The sequence below is a fragment of the Juglans microcarpa x Juglans regia genome, chromosome 5S (genome assembly GCF_004785595.1).
Source record: "Juglans microcarpa x Juglans regia isolate MS1-56 chromosome 5S, Jm3101_v1.0, whole genome shotgun sequence".
In the NCBI taxonomy this organism is placed as follows: Eukaryota; Viridiplantae; Streptophyta; class Magnoliopsida; order Fagales; family Juglandaceae; genus Juglans; species Juglans microcarpa x Juglans regia.
The window spans coordinates 26,144,669-26,163,860 of NC_054603.1; the positions used below are offsets into that span (position 1 = coordinate 26,144,669).

Sequence of the window (19,192 nt, forward strand, 5' to 3'; positions counted from 1 at the left end):
ACCTACGGTAGGAAGCAGATGTGGCCTCGTTATCTCATGTTTATTGAAATTTTTTATAATTTCTTTAATCTCAATCTAAATATTTTTACCCCTTATCTCGAATTTTGTAACAAATAAACACCAAAACAACTTCTATAAAACTAAAAAAGTTCATTATTGTTGTAAACTTTATTTGCTCTTGGGTGCGAAAATGTGACCAACTCAATTTTACTCGGGATTGGACTTTGAATATGATTGGTGTGAGAGTAAATGACCCACTGTCCTTATCCACAGGACCACAGCAACAAAAACTTCAGCAGCAACAAATTTACCCTAACAAGAGAGTCCTTCTCAAACACCGACACTACCTTCACATTCAATTATATGGGGATGACCACGTTCTTATCTTGGTCTTTTCAGATTAGATAGGATTTATGTAAATCAAATTCTTCCTTATCATGTATATTCAATTGTAACATATATGTATTTATCTTGATTATAAATATACAACAGATAGGCCATGCATTTGCGTTCAGTCATTTCAAATCATATCACTTATCTTATGTGGTACCAGAGCTTTTACTTTTACGCTTAATTGCTTTTGTAGATCCTACAATGACCACTCCCACTTCTGCTGCTCTAATTGTTCAATTCAATGCTCCCAATCTTGCTTCTCTCATCTCAGTCAAACTAGACAACTCAAACTATCTACTTTGGGTGTCTCAATTCCAAACTGTCCTACGTAGTTACGATCTCATGGGTATCATTGATGGCACTGAGGCTTGTGCTCCCCAATTTGTCACTGACTCCATAGGGAAGCTCACTGACATTATCAACCCTACATGTACCCTTTGGTGTAAAAATGACCAGTTCTTGTTAAGCTGGTTGAATGCCACTCTCGCAGAAAATGTTTTGGTCTTGGTATATGACTTTCATTCTTCACAATAGGGGTGGAACTTTCTTGCCTCCCGCTTTGCTTCTCAATCACGATCTCAGAGTGCCAACTAGAAGCTCTAACTTCAATCCCTTCAGCAAGGTTCGAAGATGTGTGGTGAATTTTTACAGAGTATTAAATTCTTGCCTGATCATCTGGCTATTGTTGGAAAGCCTATTGATGATGCCGATTCAATCACCTACATCATCAGTGGTTTGAACACCTCCTTGTAAGACATTCAGGTTTTCATGAATTCCATAGTGTATTCATATTGGAGGTGTTGTGTATTTATACACATACAAAAGAGAATCAATTCTGTTACAGCAAATTAGAAAAGATGTAACCTACACAACTAATGGCCTATTTCTAGAATATTCTAGTACTATTTACAGAAAATGACTTTATATGTTAATACGCCTGCTTGAGTCTAGTGGGGTGTCAACAACATTGAAACTCGAATGGAAGGAAAGAAACTTATCAGAAACTAAAGGTTTAGTAAAAACATCAGCAAGCTATTCTTTGGAGTTGCAGAAGGAAACTTTTAGGTGTCGTTTGGATTCGAAGATGCGTTGAGATAAGTTGTAAATAGTAGTGAGATGAGTTGTGAATAGTAGTGAGATTTGTGAGTTAAAGTTGATGAATAGTAATGAATAGTAGTGAGATAAGTTGAGATGAGTTGAAATGGGTTGCGAATACAAACCGAGCCTTAGTGCTTGAGCAGCAAGTCTATCCCTTACAAAATGATAGTCAATGTCCATGTGCTTTGTCCTTGATTGGGTTTGTAGATAGGTTCTTTAAGCATGGTTTGTAACGATATCAACTCAGCTGTAGTGGAAGAGATTGAATTGTATGCAACTTCTGTGCTTGATCGGGCCACAGTCTTCTGCTTCTTGGAGCTCCAAGAAATAATGTGATTGCCTAGAAAAACAACAAAACCTCCTGTTGAATGCCTATCATCTGGGCATCATGCCCAATCTGCATCCGTGTAGGCTTGAAGAAAAACATTAGATCTTAACTTAAAAAATAACCAGTAGTTGATTGTGGCCTTAAGATACTTAAGTATCCTTTTCAGTTTTCACAGCAGTCTAATGATGAACTTTTGGACAGTGCATAAACTGACATACCTTATTTATATCAAAGGCTATGTCAAGTCTTGTGAGGGATAAGTATTGTAACCCTCCTACAATACTTCGAAACAGAGTACTATCCTCAAACTGAGGTGAATCATATTGAGAGAGCTTAATGGAAGTTGCCATTGGCGAAGTCATGGGTTTTGAATGAAGCATATTGCTTCTGACCAATAACTCCTTAATGTATTTCCTTTGAGATAAAAAAAGATCAGAACTAGAATAGCTCACTTCAAGCCTAAGGAAAAAGGATAATCGGCTAAGATCTTTAACAGGAAAAACAGTAGATAGATCACAAATCAGAGAATCAATGGCACTTGGTTTTGATGAAGTAACAATTATATCATCAACGTAAATGAGCATGAACATTTTTAAGTCACCATTATTTAGAACAAATAATGATAGATCTATTTGAGAAGTAGAAAACCCATATCCATTCAACCAAGTAGTAAGTTGGGCAAACCAGACTCTAGGAGCTTGTTTTAGGCCATAAATGGCCTTGTTCAGTTTGCATACATAGTGTGAAAATTTTAAGTCAATGAATCATTGGGGTTGTTGCATGTACACGGTATCAGCTAAGTCACTGTGTAAAAAGGCATTCTGAATATCTAACTGGTGCAGAGGCCAGTCATTAGTGACAGCAAGGGAAATAATCAAACGAATTGTAGTAGTTTTCACAAAGAATTGTGATCCGTTCGGTGCATATTCCAACGCCTCAGCCTCCCACCAAACCACAAGAGGGGACTGAGCTAGGGTGTCACAAATAGTTTCTTTCCAAGAAGTTATATCTTGAGACTTCATAGTCTCTTCATAAAATCAGATTCAGTATTACATGTAAGCAAGTTTTGATTACAAGATGGATCCCTTGCACCTTTTACCAAGTACATGACAATAAAATCCCGAAGAAATTTTCTGTTTTGGTTTATTTACACCTTAGTTTAAAGGGTTATTTAGATTAACTAGATTTATCACTATTTCAAAGTGATTTGAAAGGTCTCCCCATTTTATTAATAGAAAATAAAATTAAACTGATGAACCTACTTCCAAAGAATTTTGTATAACTGGATTAAAAAAAAAAAAAGGTTGGGTTCCATGACTAGAAAATCTATAACCTATATTCTAATGTGCATAACCTAAAAAAAGATGCATTCAATGGCTTTCTATATTAACTTTTTTATCTTGGGTTCAGGTAGTCTAATTATGGCTAAGCAACCTTAAACCTTAAAACGACTCGAGTTTTGCTTTCTTTTCTTCTTAGTTCATTCATATGGCGAGATTTTAGATTTCTTAATTATAAGGTATTCTACAATTAATATAAGATGCTGGAAAACATTAACTATTTCCTATATTTTAGATATATTTAGGAATAAAACTTAAATTAATCATGTCATTCAACCTACTAGAATTAAAATGTTGCAAGCAACAATGCCATAAAGAATATAAGCCAAGCATGTAAGTAGAAACATTAACTGATTATGATAATTAATATTCAGTTTAAACATCTTTTCACTCAATAACTATTTCCGACACACTTACCCCACTTGCTGGGCACAAATTTATCTGACTCAAAGACCGATTCAAATCCAAACTTACACAAAAAACTACTCGATACAAATTTTATTTTTTAACTTATGGTACATGATACACATCATTGAGAATTAAATAAACCTTTGGAATGGTATGCTCTCAATCAACTTTCCCTTTTATCTTTAATTGGAATAATTGGCAAGCTTCCTATCATGTTAAGAATATACGTAACCCCATGTTCCACCAGCTCATTGAGGAGACTTCTATCTTTACAGAATCTCATTGTTCCCGAGTCAATCCACCAAGAGATCATGACCATAAAATTCTCTCGTGATCAAAGTTCTGTACTTTCGACCTTCATCGGCCTCCACTTTATCGCTGGCTAATTACTACATAATCTTAAGCATGCAACTTGGGCCCCCCATTTGATGTGCCCTCTTTGGGGCCCGGCCCGGGTCTGGCAGGAATATATCCAGCAATAAATAAAGATTTTGAAGATAATTTCAGAAGTTGAGGAAAATAATTAAGAAGCTACTGGTGATCGTGTACTCATCATAGGCCTAATGGGAATTGAATGTGCTTTTGCATCCAAACTTTAGTTTTAAGGTTGTGTTTGGTTCGTTCAGTTCGGATTTAGACTTATTCTAATATTTAAATACCAAACTCTCAAATCATTAAACTCATTTCAACTCAAAACCTCTTTACACGTAGGATCTACAATCTTTTTTAACTCAACAGTACTTCTTTACACGAGAGATTTACAATCTTTTTCAACTTACTATAAATATATCTAAACTCATCTTAACATCCAAACACATATAAATTCAACTTATGTGGACCTTATAGAACTCACTCTACCATCTCAACTCACTATTATTTATAGAGAACTTAACTCAGCTCAACATCACATCCAAACACAGCCTTAACTTCTGAATTATTCGATTAAAATGGGGCAGTTAAGCATTAACTGTATCACCAGAAGAAGGCTTTTTCATATGGTACTCATGAAAGCGCCCTCTACGGCTCTGCTCGCATTAATCAATATTGGTTGATAGGGAACCCTACTTTAATTACTACAAACTTTGAGGTTCATGTTGTCCACAAACGGGCTTGCGATTGACTTACCTAAATACACTTTTTAAGCCAGGCATGCATGTATTCATGCGCGCATGCATGTTTTCTTCCATTTTGTGGCCAAAAATCTATTGCTTGCGTACAAAGTACGTAGTGATCATGATCTATTTACAAAGATATCCATGCACTAGTCTGAGGAAGCAGTCATGCATGCAGAATGAATGGCTCGGTACTGGAAGCTCGTGATTTTGATCGTGCGAGATCTCGGTCATGTCATTTTCAACCTACTACGTACTGGCAAAAGCAAAAAGCAGAGCTTTGTGAGGTCGACCCGTGCAACGTCCCCTTCCACACGTTCGATCTCTTCATTGGTTTTTCCACTGATTTTGGCCTTGGAGTGTATCTTTATTTGATTATTTGAGATCTTTGTAACTAGCTTCTTGTATATATATGGTTATCTTAAGAACTGAGGCCGGAAAGAAACACCGACTAACTGTGTGAGAAATATTATCTACTGAAGAAAGTGTTAGATTTATATATACAAATATTTCACAAGAGTAAATTTAAAAAATGATTTAGACGTTTGATGTAATACTTTAATTAATATATTTATTTTATAATAAAAAAATATTTTACAATTTGACATGCCACATCACAACATCATATTAATTTGTAAGATTATTTTTTTGAGTGACTAATGTTAAAATTTTACAAAAATATTAAAAAATATGAAAATTCATTTGTAAAAAGTATAATTTGCATACAGTAATTACTTATGACTTCGCTCTAATCACTCACTTCATATCCTATCATATTCTTTATTTTTTATTAATTTTTTATCTACCAATCGAACCATTAAATTTAGGTAAAAATCTAAAGACAACTCCTTTGCATGCCGTTTGCACAAACTAAAGAATACGCTTCTTTTATTAAAGAGAAATACGTGTAGATTTTGAAAAACTTTAGACTCAATCGACCCAAGTAAATGTCGTGTAAGCGGCTGCTGACGTGGTAAAATAAAAACAAACCATTTCATACATAATAGGTAACCGCTTAATCTGTTATGGAAAGGAACTTCTGCTATAAAAATGGGAGATTCAGAGGGAGGTCGGGTGCACTCACCACTGCTGAAAAACTTGGGCACCGGTGACTACTTGTCAGTTTGGAAAAGCTATGGGGCATATGGAATTGTGGGTGCCATTATTATTGGTATACTCGTACCTATGTTTCTGTTCACTGTGTTCATGGGAAAGAAAGGAGTAAAACAAAGAGGGTTTCCGGTACAAGTTGGTGGTGAGGCAGGTTATGCAGTTCAAAATACCTGAGGAACTGAATTGGTTGAAGTTCCTTGGAAAGGAGCCATAACAATGGCAGCTCTATTTGAGCAATCTTGTAAAAAGAATACACATAATCACTTTTTTGGATCAAGAAAGCTAATTGATCGTGCTCGCAACTTTGCATTCGGGCTTGTCAGATTGGGTTATATTTTGGACAGCCGCGTTGCGATTTTTTCTGAAACCTGAGCAAACTGGTTCATTGCCCTTCAGGTAGCCTTGTCATCATATTCAATTTTGTTGATATCATTTTTTTTTGTTTCTTTTATTCTTATCTTGTTCTTTCCCTTTGGTTTAGATTTATGAATGCAGGTGATGCTAAAAGAGTTTCCCTTATTTCATTCTAGGGTTGCTTTCGGCAAAGTATCATTGTTGTTACTGTTTATGCCTCTCTAGGTGAGGATGCCCTAATCCACTTGCTTAATGGGGTTAGGAAGATGAGAAACACAAATCGCCGAATAAAATCAGAAGAAGGAGATGAGAAGCGGAGAAGTGAAATGAGAATGGAATCCGAAATGCACTGCACTCTGTTTTTTTTTTAATTAACAGCAGCTGCACGTCAGCAGTCTACATCAGTCGACTGCAAGACGACTGTAGTTGGCGACTGTACATAGCAGAATTGATAGATTTTACACAGATATCACAGTGAGACAGTACTTAATCCTGATCCCTACGCCTAAAAAAAATTGCCCGAGTCCCCACCTATGCTACTACTACCAAGCCCACTGCTGCCAAGCAAGGGATGACAATTACTGAGATGAGTTGAGACGAGATAAGTTGAAATGAAAGTTAAAAGTATTGAATAAGATATTATTAGAATATTATTTTTTAATATTATTATTATTTTGGGATTTGAAAAAGTTGAATTGTTTATTGTATTTTATGTAAAAATTTGTGAAAATTATAATGATGAGATGTGATGGATTCAGAGTGTTTCTCAATCCAAACCTAATCAGATATGTTTGGCAAGTGAGATGAGATACAAAATTCTGATCTCATCTGATCTCATCATTACAACTTTTTCAAATTCTAATACAAAATATAATAAACAATTTAACTTTTTTAAATCTCAATTCAACTTTTTCAAATCCCAAAGTAATAACAATATTACAAAATAATAATTTAAAGTTTCATCTAAAACTAAACATTCTCATCTCATTATCCAAAAAAAAAAAAAAAAAAAAATCGATATACATATAAAATAGGTCTTATAACATTTGCTCATATGGTTAAAAACGATATAAGATCCTAGTTGGTAAAACTGACTCTAAAGTTAGAGGTTGGATAAAAAAATATTTTTAAAAGATTGTTTTTTTTTTTGGGAAATAGACTTCATTCATTCATGAAAGCGAAGTTACAGCTGTAACTTGATACATACATGAAAAATTTCAGATTACAAGCCAACTACTCACGGTTGGGGCTCCACCAGTACACAAATTCCTTTGTGACCGGTAGGGTCTTAACTTCTATAACTCTCTACAGACAAACCGTCTAAGAGACCATACTTTGCCTAAAGTAGAGACTTCAAACCCCACCTCCAAAGGAGGAGAGGACTTTCACTCTATGGACAAAATATCCAAGAGACTTTTCTTTTTTATTTTTACCTAAACAAAAGGAAATAATAATAAACATTAAGATATATGTGAAAATGATAGATTACAACTGTAGATCCGAATTTTCAACTTGAAGGAAAACAAAATACAAGAAACAAAGAGTCTGTGGTGCGTGAGGGACACACGCCATGATAGGATTGTGGGAGCCAGTCGAGTTTGAAGAAACCGAAGTCCTTGGTTCCAGAAACGCCGTGTGTGGCGGCACTAGAAGCTTCATGGTGCGGTGACGCGTGGATCTCATGGGTTGCTATGACCCGCGTGTGTGACTCATGCCCCGCTCCGTTCGATGAAAACCTTCGGCCGTCCGAACTCGAAGAATTGACAACCTAGGAATCCTGTGAAAGGGCGTGTGGTGGTCATTGGGCTTCGGAAAATAGAAGATCGGCGTTGCACCATACTTTGGACTGAAAAACAACCAAAAATTGAAAAATAAAGGGTTACACAGTCTCTCGTCTAACTAGATGGGAGGAGGGAGGAGCTGAAGCTCCACCACTCCTAGGTCAGGTTTTTGTTGGGGGGAGTCTTTGAAGAGAAAAGTCAGAGAGAGTTTTCGGCTAGCATCCTTTATCCCTTTATATCCAAGTGTGAATAAAAGTTAATGACATGTTAATGCTATTGATACATTTTTCTTAAAGATTTAAATTCATTAATTATCCAAAACTGACCCAATGAACTTAATTAGTCAAACTCGGTGCATTAAGAGAGGCATAATCTATAAGTTACAATGAAATAGGGCAACCTAGCTACCTATGGCAAAATTAATTGCATTAATGAGTAATTCTAGATTTAAAAAAAAAAAAATCTCAAGATTATAACTTGACATGAATATTTATTATGATATATTAAATTATGTTTTTTTTTTAAAAAAAAATATCGCTTTTCAGCAAATTCTAAAGTATTAGGATAGTGGGAGATCCCTCAACCGTGTTACCTTTTGGCGAGAAGGTGTTAACGGCAGATCCCTCGACCATTTTAACCTTTAAGTATTAGGCTAGTGGGAGTCCCTTGACCACGTTATCGTTTGGCAAGAATGTGTTAACAGGAGATCCCTCGACTGTTTAACCTTTAAGTATTAGGCTAGTGGGAGATCTCTCTACCATGTCCCCTTTTGGCGAGAAGGTGTTAACAGGAGATCCCTCATCCGTTTTAGTCTTTTAAGTATTAGGCTAGTGGGAGATCGCTCGACCACATCGCCTTTTGGTGAGAATGTGTTAACGAGAGATCTCTCGACCGTTTCAACCTTTAAGTATTAGGCTAGTAAGAGATCCCTCGACCACGTCACCTTTTGGTGAGAATGTGTTAACGGGAGATCCCTCGACCGTTTTAACCTTTAAGTATTAGGCTAGTGGGAGATCCCTCGACCACGTCACCTTTTGAGAGAAGGTATTAATGAGAGATCCCTCGACGGTTTTAATCTTTAAGTATTAGGTTAGTGGGAGATCCCTTGACCACATGTTAACGGGAGATTCCTCGACTGTTTTAACCTTTAAGTATTAGGCTAGTGGGAGATCCCTCAACCACGTCGCCTTTTGGTGAGAAGGTGCTAGTGGGAGAGTACCTCAACCGCGTAACCCTGGCGATGCTAGCGTAGTAGGAGATGCCCTCGACTACGTAACTCTGATGATGGGTGTAGCGGGAGATGCCCTCGACCGCGTAACCCTAGAGATCCCATAGACGGCAGCACTGTTAAGGACGTGTTTCACACCACCACTGAACGGTTGCCTGCAACCAAAGAATAAAGCGGCTTGGAGGTTTGAGGGAACGCCTCCGATGCCTAAGTTAGCAATAGTATAAGAGTAAATGTATAAAGTAGCCAATCAATCCCCCCATTTGTTACATCTTGTAGGCAATTTATAGAGGTTATTTCCTTGGAACGATAGAGTTCAATTTGTCTTGTGAAACCTTTTCTTTTTAAGAGTCTGAACTAACTTCTTTGCCTAAACTCTTCTGCCTTATATCTTGGTTTTATCTATCTCTTCCCTTAGTGATAGGTTTCCAAAGGGTTTGACCCATTCCTAAACACCCATGTTCCACCTACAGCTCATTGAGAAGACTTCTATCTTTACAGAATCTCATTGTTCCCGAGTCAATCCACCAAGAGATCATGACCACAAAATTCTCTCTTGATCAAAGTTCTGTACTTTGGCCTTCATCGGCCTCCACTTTTATCACTGATTAAATACTACATAACCTTAAGCAACTTGGGCCCCCCATTTGATGTGCCCTTTTTGGGGCCTGGGCCTGGGAGGAATATATCCAATAATAAATAAAGAGTAATTCTTTTCATCAATCACTATTCACTGTACACACCCCACATCATATAAAAAATGAAGAAAAAATTGTCAAATGTGGGATGTGGAGTGTAGGAGTGAATAGTAACTGATGTATAACAAAATTCATAAATAAATATTTTGAAGATAATTTTAAAACTCGAGGAAAAGAATTAAGAAGCTACTGGTGATCGAGTACTCATCATTAGGCCTGATTAATGAGAATTGAATGTGCTTTTGCATCCAAACTTTAGTCTTAACTTTTGAATTATTTGAAATTTGGGCAGTTAAGCATTAAGTACTATATTAAGTAATGCATCATGCAATCAAAAACTCTGGGCTCTCTCTCTAGAAAAATCCTCTTCCTTCTCTTTAAACTCTCTCAAACTTCAGATCAAACGAAAGGGGGTGGGAGCTTCGGCTCTTCCCCCCTCTTTCTCCCTCCCATCCCTTCTCCTCTATCCATTTTATTTCTTGTGTAGTATTTTTTGGTTTTGTTTTTGTATTTTTCAGGCCAAATAAGGGAGGATTGTCATTCAGGTCTTTCCAGCCGTCGCCCTTCTACATGCGCCCCATCAGATGATGCCCAGTCGCCGATCTTCAAGATTACCGAATACGGCATTCATTGGAGTGGAGCATAGGACGAAGTTCCTGATCTCGTCGACGCGTGCTGTTCATGCGCCACCGCAGAGCCCTCTACTGACTCCATGCTCAACTTCTTTGGACTCCCTGACTCCGGGGCTTCTAAGATTGACCGTCGGCTTTCCTCCCTGAGTGACCAATGCCGATGCATCGTGCACTGTTCATCCGTTTTTGTTTTTCTGGTTCTTTGTTGATCTATTTCAGTGTTTTTGCTGCTCTTTATTTTTTTGTTCTTTTGTTGACTTGAGTGAGGTGTTGAGCTTTTGGATTGGACGCAATCTGGGGCAAGAGCTATTCAAGAGTGGTGGGCGATGTTACGACTGGTGATATCGTACGGCTAGTGCTCGTTCATAGGTGCCACCTGTGTAGTGGAGGCTGTTTGTGTCCGTACGTGAGCTGAGTGCTTGTGCCGTCAGGGCTCGAGATGCCGATGCTTGCGGTGGGTGTGACGGCTGGAGTCACACCGGTGCTTGTGGTTCTATAGTTTAGTTGTTAATTGTTAATGTGTTTTATTTGTATTTTATTTTATTATTTTTAGTGTTTAATAAAATAGAAATATGTTATTGGATTTAGTGTCCATAAAAGAGTCCCATACTTTTTCTCTCTGGGAGGACAAAAGGGCCTTCAAGTTCTGTTTACAAAACGCTTTCTTTGTTAGGAGAGAGTTTGTTGAGAAGTTAAGACAATGTCCGCCACAAAGGAATTTGTGTGTTGGGAAGCCCCAGAGCTGATGCGTAGTTTGACTTATAGTATGAATTTTTTCATGTATTGATAAGTCACAGTTGTAACTTCGATTCATTAATGAATGAGTCTGTTTCCACAAAAAAAAAAAAAAAAAAAAAAAAAAAAAAAAAATCATCATGCATGAGTTAACCAGAATAGGCACCAGAAGAAGGCTTTTTCATATGGTACTCATGAAAGCAGCCTCTTCGGCTCTTCTCGCATTAATCAATATTGGTTGATAGGAACCCTAGCTACTTTAATTACTACAAACTTTGAGTTTCATGTTGTCCACAAACGGGCTTACAAAGATATCCATGCACTAGTCTGAGGAAGCTGTCATGCATGCAGAATGGAGGTATTGGAAGCTCGTGATTTTGATCGTGCGAGATCTCGATCATGTCATTTTCAACCTACAACTGGAGAAAGCTAAACGCAGATTTGTGAGGTCGACCCGTTGCACGATCATGTCATTTTCAACCTACAACTGGCGAAAGCTAAACGCAGATTTGTGAGGTCGACCCGTGCAACGTCCCCTTCCACACGTTCGATCTCTTCGTTGGTTTCTCCACTGATTTTTGCTTTGGATTGTATCTTTATTCGGTTATTTAAAATCTTTGTACCTTCTTGTATATAAATATATGGTTGTATGTATAATTAGGATTCGAAGATGAGTTGAGATGAGTTGTGAATAGTAGTGAGATGTATTGTGAATAATAGTGAAATTTATGAGTTAAAGTTGATGAATAATAATAAATAGTAATGAGATGAGTTGAGATGGGTTGTGAATACAAATCGAGCCTTAAGAACTGAGGCCGGAACGAAATTTATATATATATATATATATATATATATATATATAAAGTAGTTTTTACAACATCTACTCCTATAGTTAAAAATGATATAAGATCTAGTTGGTAGTTTGGGTAGTAGAATATTTTCGAGAATACTTTACTACTATTAATTATTTTATTATTAATTTTTATATATTTTTTATTATTATTTATTATTATTTAATATTTTATCATTATTTGTTATTATTATTCACATAGATTATTTCACTGTCCAATTGCAAGCTAAATTCATTAATTATCCAAAACTGACCCAAGGAACTTAGTCAAATTCGGTGGATTAAGAGAGGCAGAATCTAAAAGTTACAATGAAATAGGGCAACCTAGCTACCTATGGCAAAAACAACTGCATTAATGAGTAATTCTAGATTTATTAAAAAGAAAAATCTCAAGATTATAAATATTTATTATGATATATTAAATTATGTTTTTTTTTAATTTAAAATAAATATATCGCTTCTCAGCAAATTCTAAAGCAAATCTCATTAATTTGTGAATTTTGTTTATTAACCAAACATTTCTTGCGAAAAGATTGTCACAACCGCATGCGGATTTAGGCTTCGTTTGAAATATTAACTCATCTTAATTTATTATTATAATTTTTTTAAATTTTAATATAAAATATAATAAATAATTCAACTTTTTAAATTTTAAAATAATAATAATATTAAAAAAATAATATTTTAATAATATTTTATCTTCTTAATTCAACTCAATTTAACATTTACATCTAATTTAGTCTTTGGGAGATGGAAGTCAACGAGCGGTGACCCACATGTTGTTTTTCATGATACGATTCCCTTGTCAGTCGGGAAATATAGCTGGATCCTCAATAATCCCGTCGAACTACATTGTAAAGCCGCGTGTTTCCCATCTTTAGAGATCATCCTTTGAGCTGGAGCCTGACAACAAATTTAAACTCTGTCTCATATATTCCGGGAAAATTTAAGTGCATCCAGCTGACAACTGTTTCTTCCAATTTCCTACACATTATCTTAACTTAATTGCAGAAGTGTTTCAACAGTTGGTAGTTGATGTCATTTTCGCATGATGCTAAAATGCGCAAAATTTTCAAAACCGCAATGTACTTGGTTTGGACAAAACAAGAAACTGTAGTGTATACCAAATAAATTAAAATTAACAAGAATATGTGAACTTCCTTCCATTCCCATGTGCCTTGGCCGGCTTTTCCCCCCCTTCATACATGGCTACGAGTTCCATGAGCTTCACTCTCCTTCGTGTTCCCACCGAAATGGTGAAAAGTGAAAACCCCATCATGTTTTATGTTAGTTAACCTTAGGCTGAGAGGAATATTGATAGAGATGAAGAGAATTTCCCGCATACCATGACTGTAAGTTGTAATTGTTCTTTGAATGTACTTTGTGCCTGCTTTGTTCTTGTGTTTTCTGTTAATGAGTGTTGTTTACATTGTGCAAAAGCTTTGTGCTTTTGGGTTGCTTGTGGTGTTACTTTACCATTCACATGAAAACGCGACAATTACTTTTTTCAACTTAGCTGAAGTACTAATGAAACTCACAGGTTTACCTGTACTCTTCCTTTCACATGATGCTTGACCCGTGGTTGAGTTCTTGAATCTATGGTTTTGTGGTGATTAATGGCTCGATAAATTTTGTGCTTTGGTATATATTTAGGGCATCCACTGATTAATAAGCACAACTCTTGTGTTTCTCAAATGCTATGGCTTCGAGTAGATCAAGATCTGTAAGGTTTGTCTGCAAACTCCTCTAGAAAGGACCATGACATACAGCTTAACAGTAGTAGTTTAGTATAATTCATTGCTGTTCACGGTATCTGTTGCTTCATTTAATTATGCCACAATGTAAAATTCCTTTTCTCTTCTAGTTATAGCATTTACTGTTCATCCTGTAGAGAGTCCACAATCAAAAGGGAGAGAATTCTCTCCTGTATCTCTTTATCAATGTTGTATTGAAAGTCTTTATTCTGTGGACATCCAGATTTCATGATGATCTTGAAACTGCAAACTCCAAGCCACCCAAAAATATTCCTTTGTTATCGAGTGATCTGAGCCTGAAGAGGACTGAGAAAGATGCAACAAGCAAGTCCTTTGATGGAAGAGAACTCTCCAGAGTCTTCTCTGAGGATTACGATGTGGTGGAGAAGATAGTATTGGATCCTCGGGGAACTGTTCTGAACAGATGGAACAAAATACTCTTATTGGCATGTTTGGTTTCACTTTTTGTGGACCCCCTGTTTTTTTACTTACCAGAGGCTAATGAAGAGGCATGCATTGATATTAGTTTATCCCTTGAAGTAGCCCTCACAGTCATTCGGTCACTGGTTGATGCGTTTTACATTGTTCAGATTTTTGTTCGGTTTCGAACTGCTTATGTTGCTCCTTCCTCTCGAGTATTTGGTAGGGGAGAACTTGTTATTGAACCTTCAAAGATCTCCTCAAGATACCTTCATAAAGACTTTTGGCTTGACCTTATTGCTGCTCTACCCCTTCCACAGGTATTTAGGTTGTTATAGATGTATTTATGTTTATTGTCCTGTTAACAAGAATTATCAATGTAAATGGAGCATTTTAATTCAGTTTCACCTTATTGTTTAGTATGTTTAACTTCAAAATTTTCCAGTTTGTCGACTTCAACTTCTCTTAGTCTTTTTCACACAACATGATTATGCATGCTTCATTGCCACAAAATTGATTGAGGAAAAAACAGAACTTGGATTAATCTTATAGAAGTTCCTTCAACCCAAATCCACTATCAAGAGTCTGAGAACTCATTTCATTTCTGATATGAAGGTGGATAAGGGCCTGTTTGCTAAGGGAATTGCCCCCAGAAAGGTCAATTTAAGTTCTGATTTTGATTGTATAGGTTAAGAATTTGGTGCCTTTAACATAGTTAAACCTCAGCCCCCATTTTAGTGAATACCCACTGCATTCATTTTGAATAATTTGCACTTTCATATTATGGCAGATGTTGATTTGGGCTGCAATCCCAAGTATAAGAGATTCGGAAATGACCCCTTCAAGTATTGTTCTTCGCTTCCTTATCTTTTTTCAGTACCTTCTGAGGCTATATCTTATCTTTCCCCTCTCATATCAAATTGTCAAGACCAATGGGCTTGTGATGGAAACAGCATGGGCTGGAGCAGTATATAATCTGATGCTCTATATGTTGGCAAGTCATGTAAGTTACTTCTATAAATCACTTTCTTGACAGAAACTTGTGATGCTTTCAATAAGTTGTTCTTCACATACTGAAATTATTTGAGCAATTCTCCATTATCTGAAAAGATATATATATATATATATATTTTTTTTTTTTATCAGTAAACAAATTTTATTGATAGGAATGGACATAGCCAAGTACATGGGACATAAACAAGAGCAACAACTAGTCATGAGCATTATCTGAAAGATTTTATCCTGCAAAACCTTATTTTGTTGTATGTTTCTTGGTATGAACTTTCTTATGAGCTTGATCGGCTGTTATTTTGAGAATAAATATTCAGAAGTACTGATTCTTCGCTTCCTTCATCTTTGATAATTTATTGGTTCAAGCAGTACGCAATTTGACTCCAGTTCTTTTTTTTTTCGAAGATTTTAGGATCTTGTTGGTACCTCTTATCCCTTCAACGGCAAGAAGAATGTTGGAAGACAGTTTGTAGTCTTCAACAAAAAGATTGCCAAGATTGGTTTTTCTACTGTCATATGGTGAATGACACTAGTAGAGCTGCTTGGTTCAAAGCGAGCAATATCTCTAGTCTGTGTGGTGCAAATAGTGACTTCTTTCAGTTTGGCATTTATCGTGATGCCTTGACTTTCGGAGTTACAGCCTCGAGTTTCTTCAACAAGTACTACTACTGTCTTTGGTGGGGGCTTAGAAATCTAAGGTAACTATCCTTTTGCCTGGATAACATGATACAGTTTGAAACTGAAAAAAATGTTCCATCATGTTAGTCCCTGTTATTTGAAGGAACTTTCATACTTCCAAATGGAACTATCATGAGAAAGAATCAGTGCCAATGAAGATGACAAATTACAACACTCCTCTTTCTGAAATTTTTAGGGTGAATTGGAAATTGTTAGCTAATAGATTCATCTCAGATGCTATTTTAAATATCTATCTGGTCTCTCTTCTGAATCATTGACTCATTATTTGCTTTCAACTAAGTTTGCACTCCACTATTTTGTAGTCTAACCAATTATGTATTGATATTGCAGCTCTCTGGGGCAGAATCTCTTCACCACCACTTATATTGGAGAAATTAATTTTGCTGTTGTCATTGCTATACTTGGATTGGTGCTTTTTGCTTTACTTATAGGTAACATGCAGGTAAGTGTACCTTGTAGAGAACTTTCTACAGGCCCTAGAAAATCATCTCTAGCATAGGCTTTTGTCTGCTTGTGTTAGGCCTCATAAAAGTTTCAAAACTAGATGTATTTTAGATTTTCTATGGAAGATCCATACCAGTTCAAGCTTTTTTCACTGTTCTGTTGAATCATTTTCACCATAAACTAAAATGGGTAGACATATGTTGAGAATTGTTGGGTGTTCTTGGAATACCAGCATTTTTGTCCAATTCTATGTTAAATTCATTATACTGTTCGAGTTAAGCTACTTGAAATCCTTGTTTGTGCTTCTTAGAATTCACATTCTCCCTTGTAGCTATTCGAGACCTTCTATTTCTAAAGTTTTGAATTCCTGGCCGGGGCCTCATTATTTTTAATCTACAGATGTACCTCCAATCCACTACTGTGAGATTGGAAGAATGGAGGATTAGGAGGACAGATACCGAAGAATGGATGCGTCACAGGCAGCTACCACGTCACTTGAAGCAGAATGTGCGAAGGTATGATCAATACAGATGGGTTACAACTCGGGGAGTTGACGAGGAAGCTATTCTAAAAGGGCTTCCAATGGATCTCAGGCGAGATATCAAACGCCACCTCTGTCTTGATCTAGTCCGACAAGTAGGCTTTTACTTCCTCTCTCTTTTCTATGATGAATGAATTTTGTGAACTTCCCATGAAGTTACTGAAAATTAGTATTTTTTTTATCACTGTTCAAAGTATGTCTTCAAATTCATTTAAACTCCTGGGATGTCTTTCCTATTTCCTATAATACTTAAAACACCATATCAGAGCAATTACCTTTGTGGACTGATCCCTTTCTCGCTTCCTTTTCCTTGTTGTTGATCAAATTATGGTTGACATTGGGCGAAATAACCATAAGATGATCTTACTCTTGACTCTGAATTTCATGTAAATGTAAAACAGGTACCAATCTTTGATCAGATGGATGATACGATGTTAGATGCCATATGTGAAAGGCTGAAACCCTCCCTATGCACTCCTGGCACTTGCCTAGTTCGAGAAGGTGATCCTGTAATTGAGATGCTTTTCATTGTCCGAGGTTACTTAAATTCTTACACCACTAATGGTGGTCGCACTGGGTTCTTTAACTCATGCTGCATTGGCCCGGGTGACTTTTGTGGTGAGGAATTACTAACATGGGCCCTAGACCCTCGTCCAAATGTTGTGCTTCCATCATCTACACGCACAGTGGAAGCCATCACTGAAGTTGAAGCTTTTGCTCTCATTGCTGAGGACTTGAAGTTTGTAGCAGCCCAATTCCGCAGGCTACACAGTAAGCAACTCAGGCACACGTTCAGGTTTCACTCTCACCAATGGAGAACATGGGCTGCCTGCTTCATACAGGCAGCTTGGTTTCGATATAAAAAACAGAAAGAAGCAGCTGATCTCAAGAAGAGGGAGAGTCTAATTGCCTCTGTGCCTGAATCTGCACTACAAAAGAGTGCACCCTTGTCCCCATACAGCTCAGGCTTTTGCACATATGCGGCAAGCACTAGGAGAGGTGGAAGCATGCGATGTGCATCAGAGTTTGACATCCTAAACTCGTTACAGAAACCGGTTGAACCTGATTTTACTGTTGAAGATAGGTGAAGAAAAATCCTGGATTTCATTTGTAGATACGTATCTACTTATTCTTGTACAATACCTAAGAGTTCAGCAGGTTGGGGCACTAAACTCAGAGTTAATTATTCAGAATAAACTCTTCATGCACAGTTACACCTGCTATGGAGTATGTTTTAGGTAGCTGCTATTTCGAGTATCACTCTTATTTCGTTGTAAAATGTTCGCTTTTAACCTTACAAAATCCTGATAATCATCACGATTGATGTAGGTTCTTGTATGGTCGGACAGATAAAGAGTTCCTACTACCAAATAAGAATAGTCGTTGCCTGCAAGATTGAGGTGATCCCAATTAAATCAATATATTTTGTTCATGGAGAGGAACTTAACGAAGAAAAGAGTGGTCGAATGAGAGCATTAGTATTGGATTATGTATCTGTACATGCATCTACATATTTACATAATATGACTTTAAACTAGGCTGCATTTGATTATGTATATGCAAAAATTTGTATAGTTATGAACAATATTTCTACAAATTTGAAGATGCATGGTGCTAATTGTAAAATATATAAAAAAAAAATTAGGAAAAAAAATAATAAAATAATAAAATTTTATTATTATTTGACTCAAAAATGCATAATCCAATGTGAGAGTTTTTCTTGAGATGCAAAATCAATCTCCAAAAGATATTATTTTGCATATACATATACAGAAACTATTGCTAATGCTATGTGCCATGCAATTACTTCATTTTATTTTATTTTTATAAAGTCTTCTATTTTATTGGTTTGATCTCATTAATTGATTCTGTGGATGTTCATCATGTGTCAACTTTGAAGAAGTACTTGTTCAATTGATTTAAGTGGTTAATTCTTAGAAAGTGGGATTGAGTGGTTATCTTCCTAGAAAGACTTATCAAAATCGTATAATATTACTTCTATTATGTTTTGTGAGAAAAACGAATATTTGTGATGGATTATTTGAGACAATAATGGCTATTTACGACGAAAATAAAGACATTTTTACAGAAAATTATCATTTTTACAAGAAATAGCTAACCACAAATAAGTAATTTTATTGTAGTAATATTCTAAGCTCATTAGCCTAACTGAACAAGTAAAACCAAGCATAAAAAACTCTTTTTGCCTATCTATGCTATAATATTAGTCCTTTTCCCCTTTGCTTGTTTTTG

General features: G+C 36.3%; 1 protein-coding gene across 2 annotated transcripts; it reads left to right on the plus strand.

The window, feature by feature from the left end:
- The first annotated feature begins 13,168 nt into the window (after positions 1–13,168).
- Positions 13,169–18,948, plus strand: LOC121268537 (protein CNGC15b-like). 2 transcript variants are annotated; one of them, XM_041172850.1, is made up of 10 exons: positions 13,169–13,422; positions 13,724–13,798; positions 14,048–14,564; positions 14,860–14,901; positions 15,035–15,247; positions 15,661–15,953; positions 16,285–16,396; positions 16,798–17,034; positions 17,341–18,132; positions 18,860–18,948. In XM_041172850.1, the coding sequence occupies exons 2-9, from the start codon at positions 13,770–13,772 to the stop codon at positions 18,025–18,027; spliced, it is 2,130 nt and encodes a 709-aa protein (XP_041028784.1). In that variant the 5' UTR covers positions 13,169–13,422; positions 13,724–13,769; the 3' UTR covers positions 18,028–18,132; positions 18,860–18,948. The 2 variants fall into 2 exon arrangements, with proteins under 2 accessions (XP_041028784.1, XP_041028785.1); XM_041172851.1 differs by lacking the exon at positions 14,860–14,901 and having other exon boundaries at positions 13,171–13,422.
- The last annotated feature ends 244 nt before the right edge of the window (positions 18,949–19,192 follow it).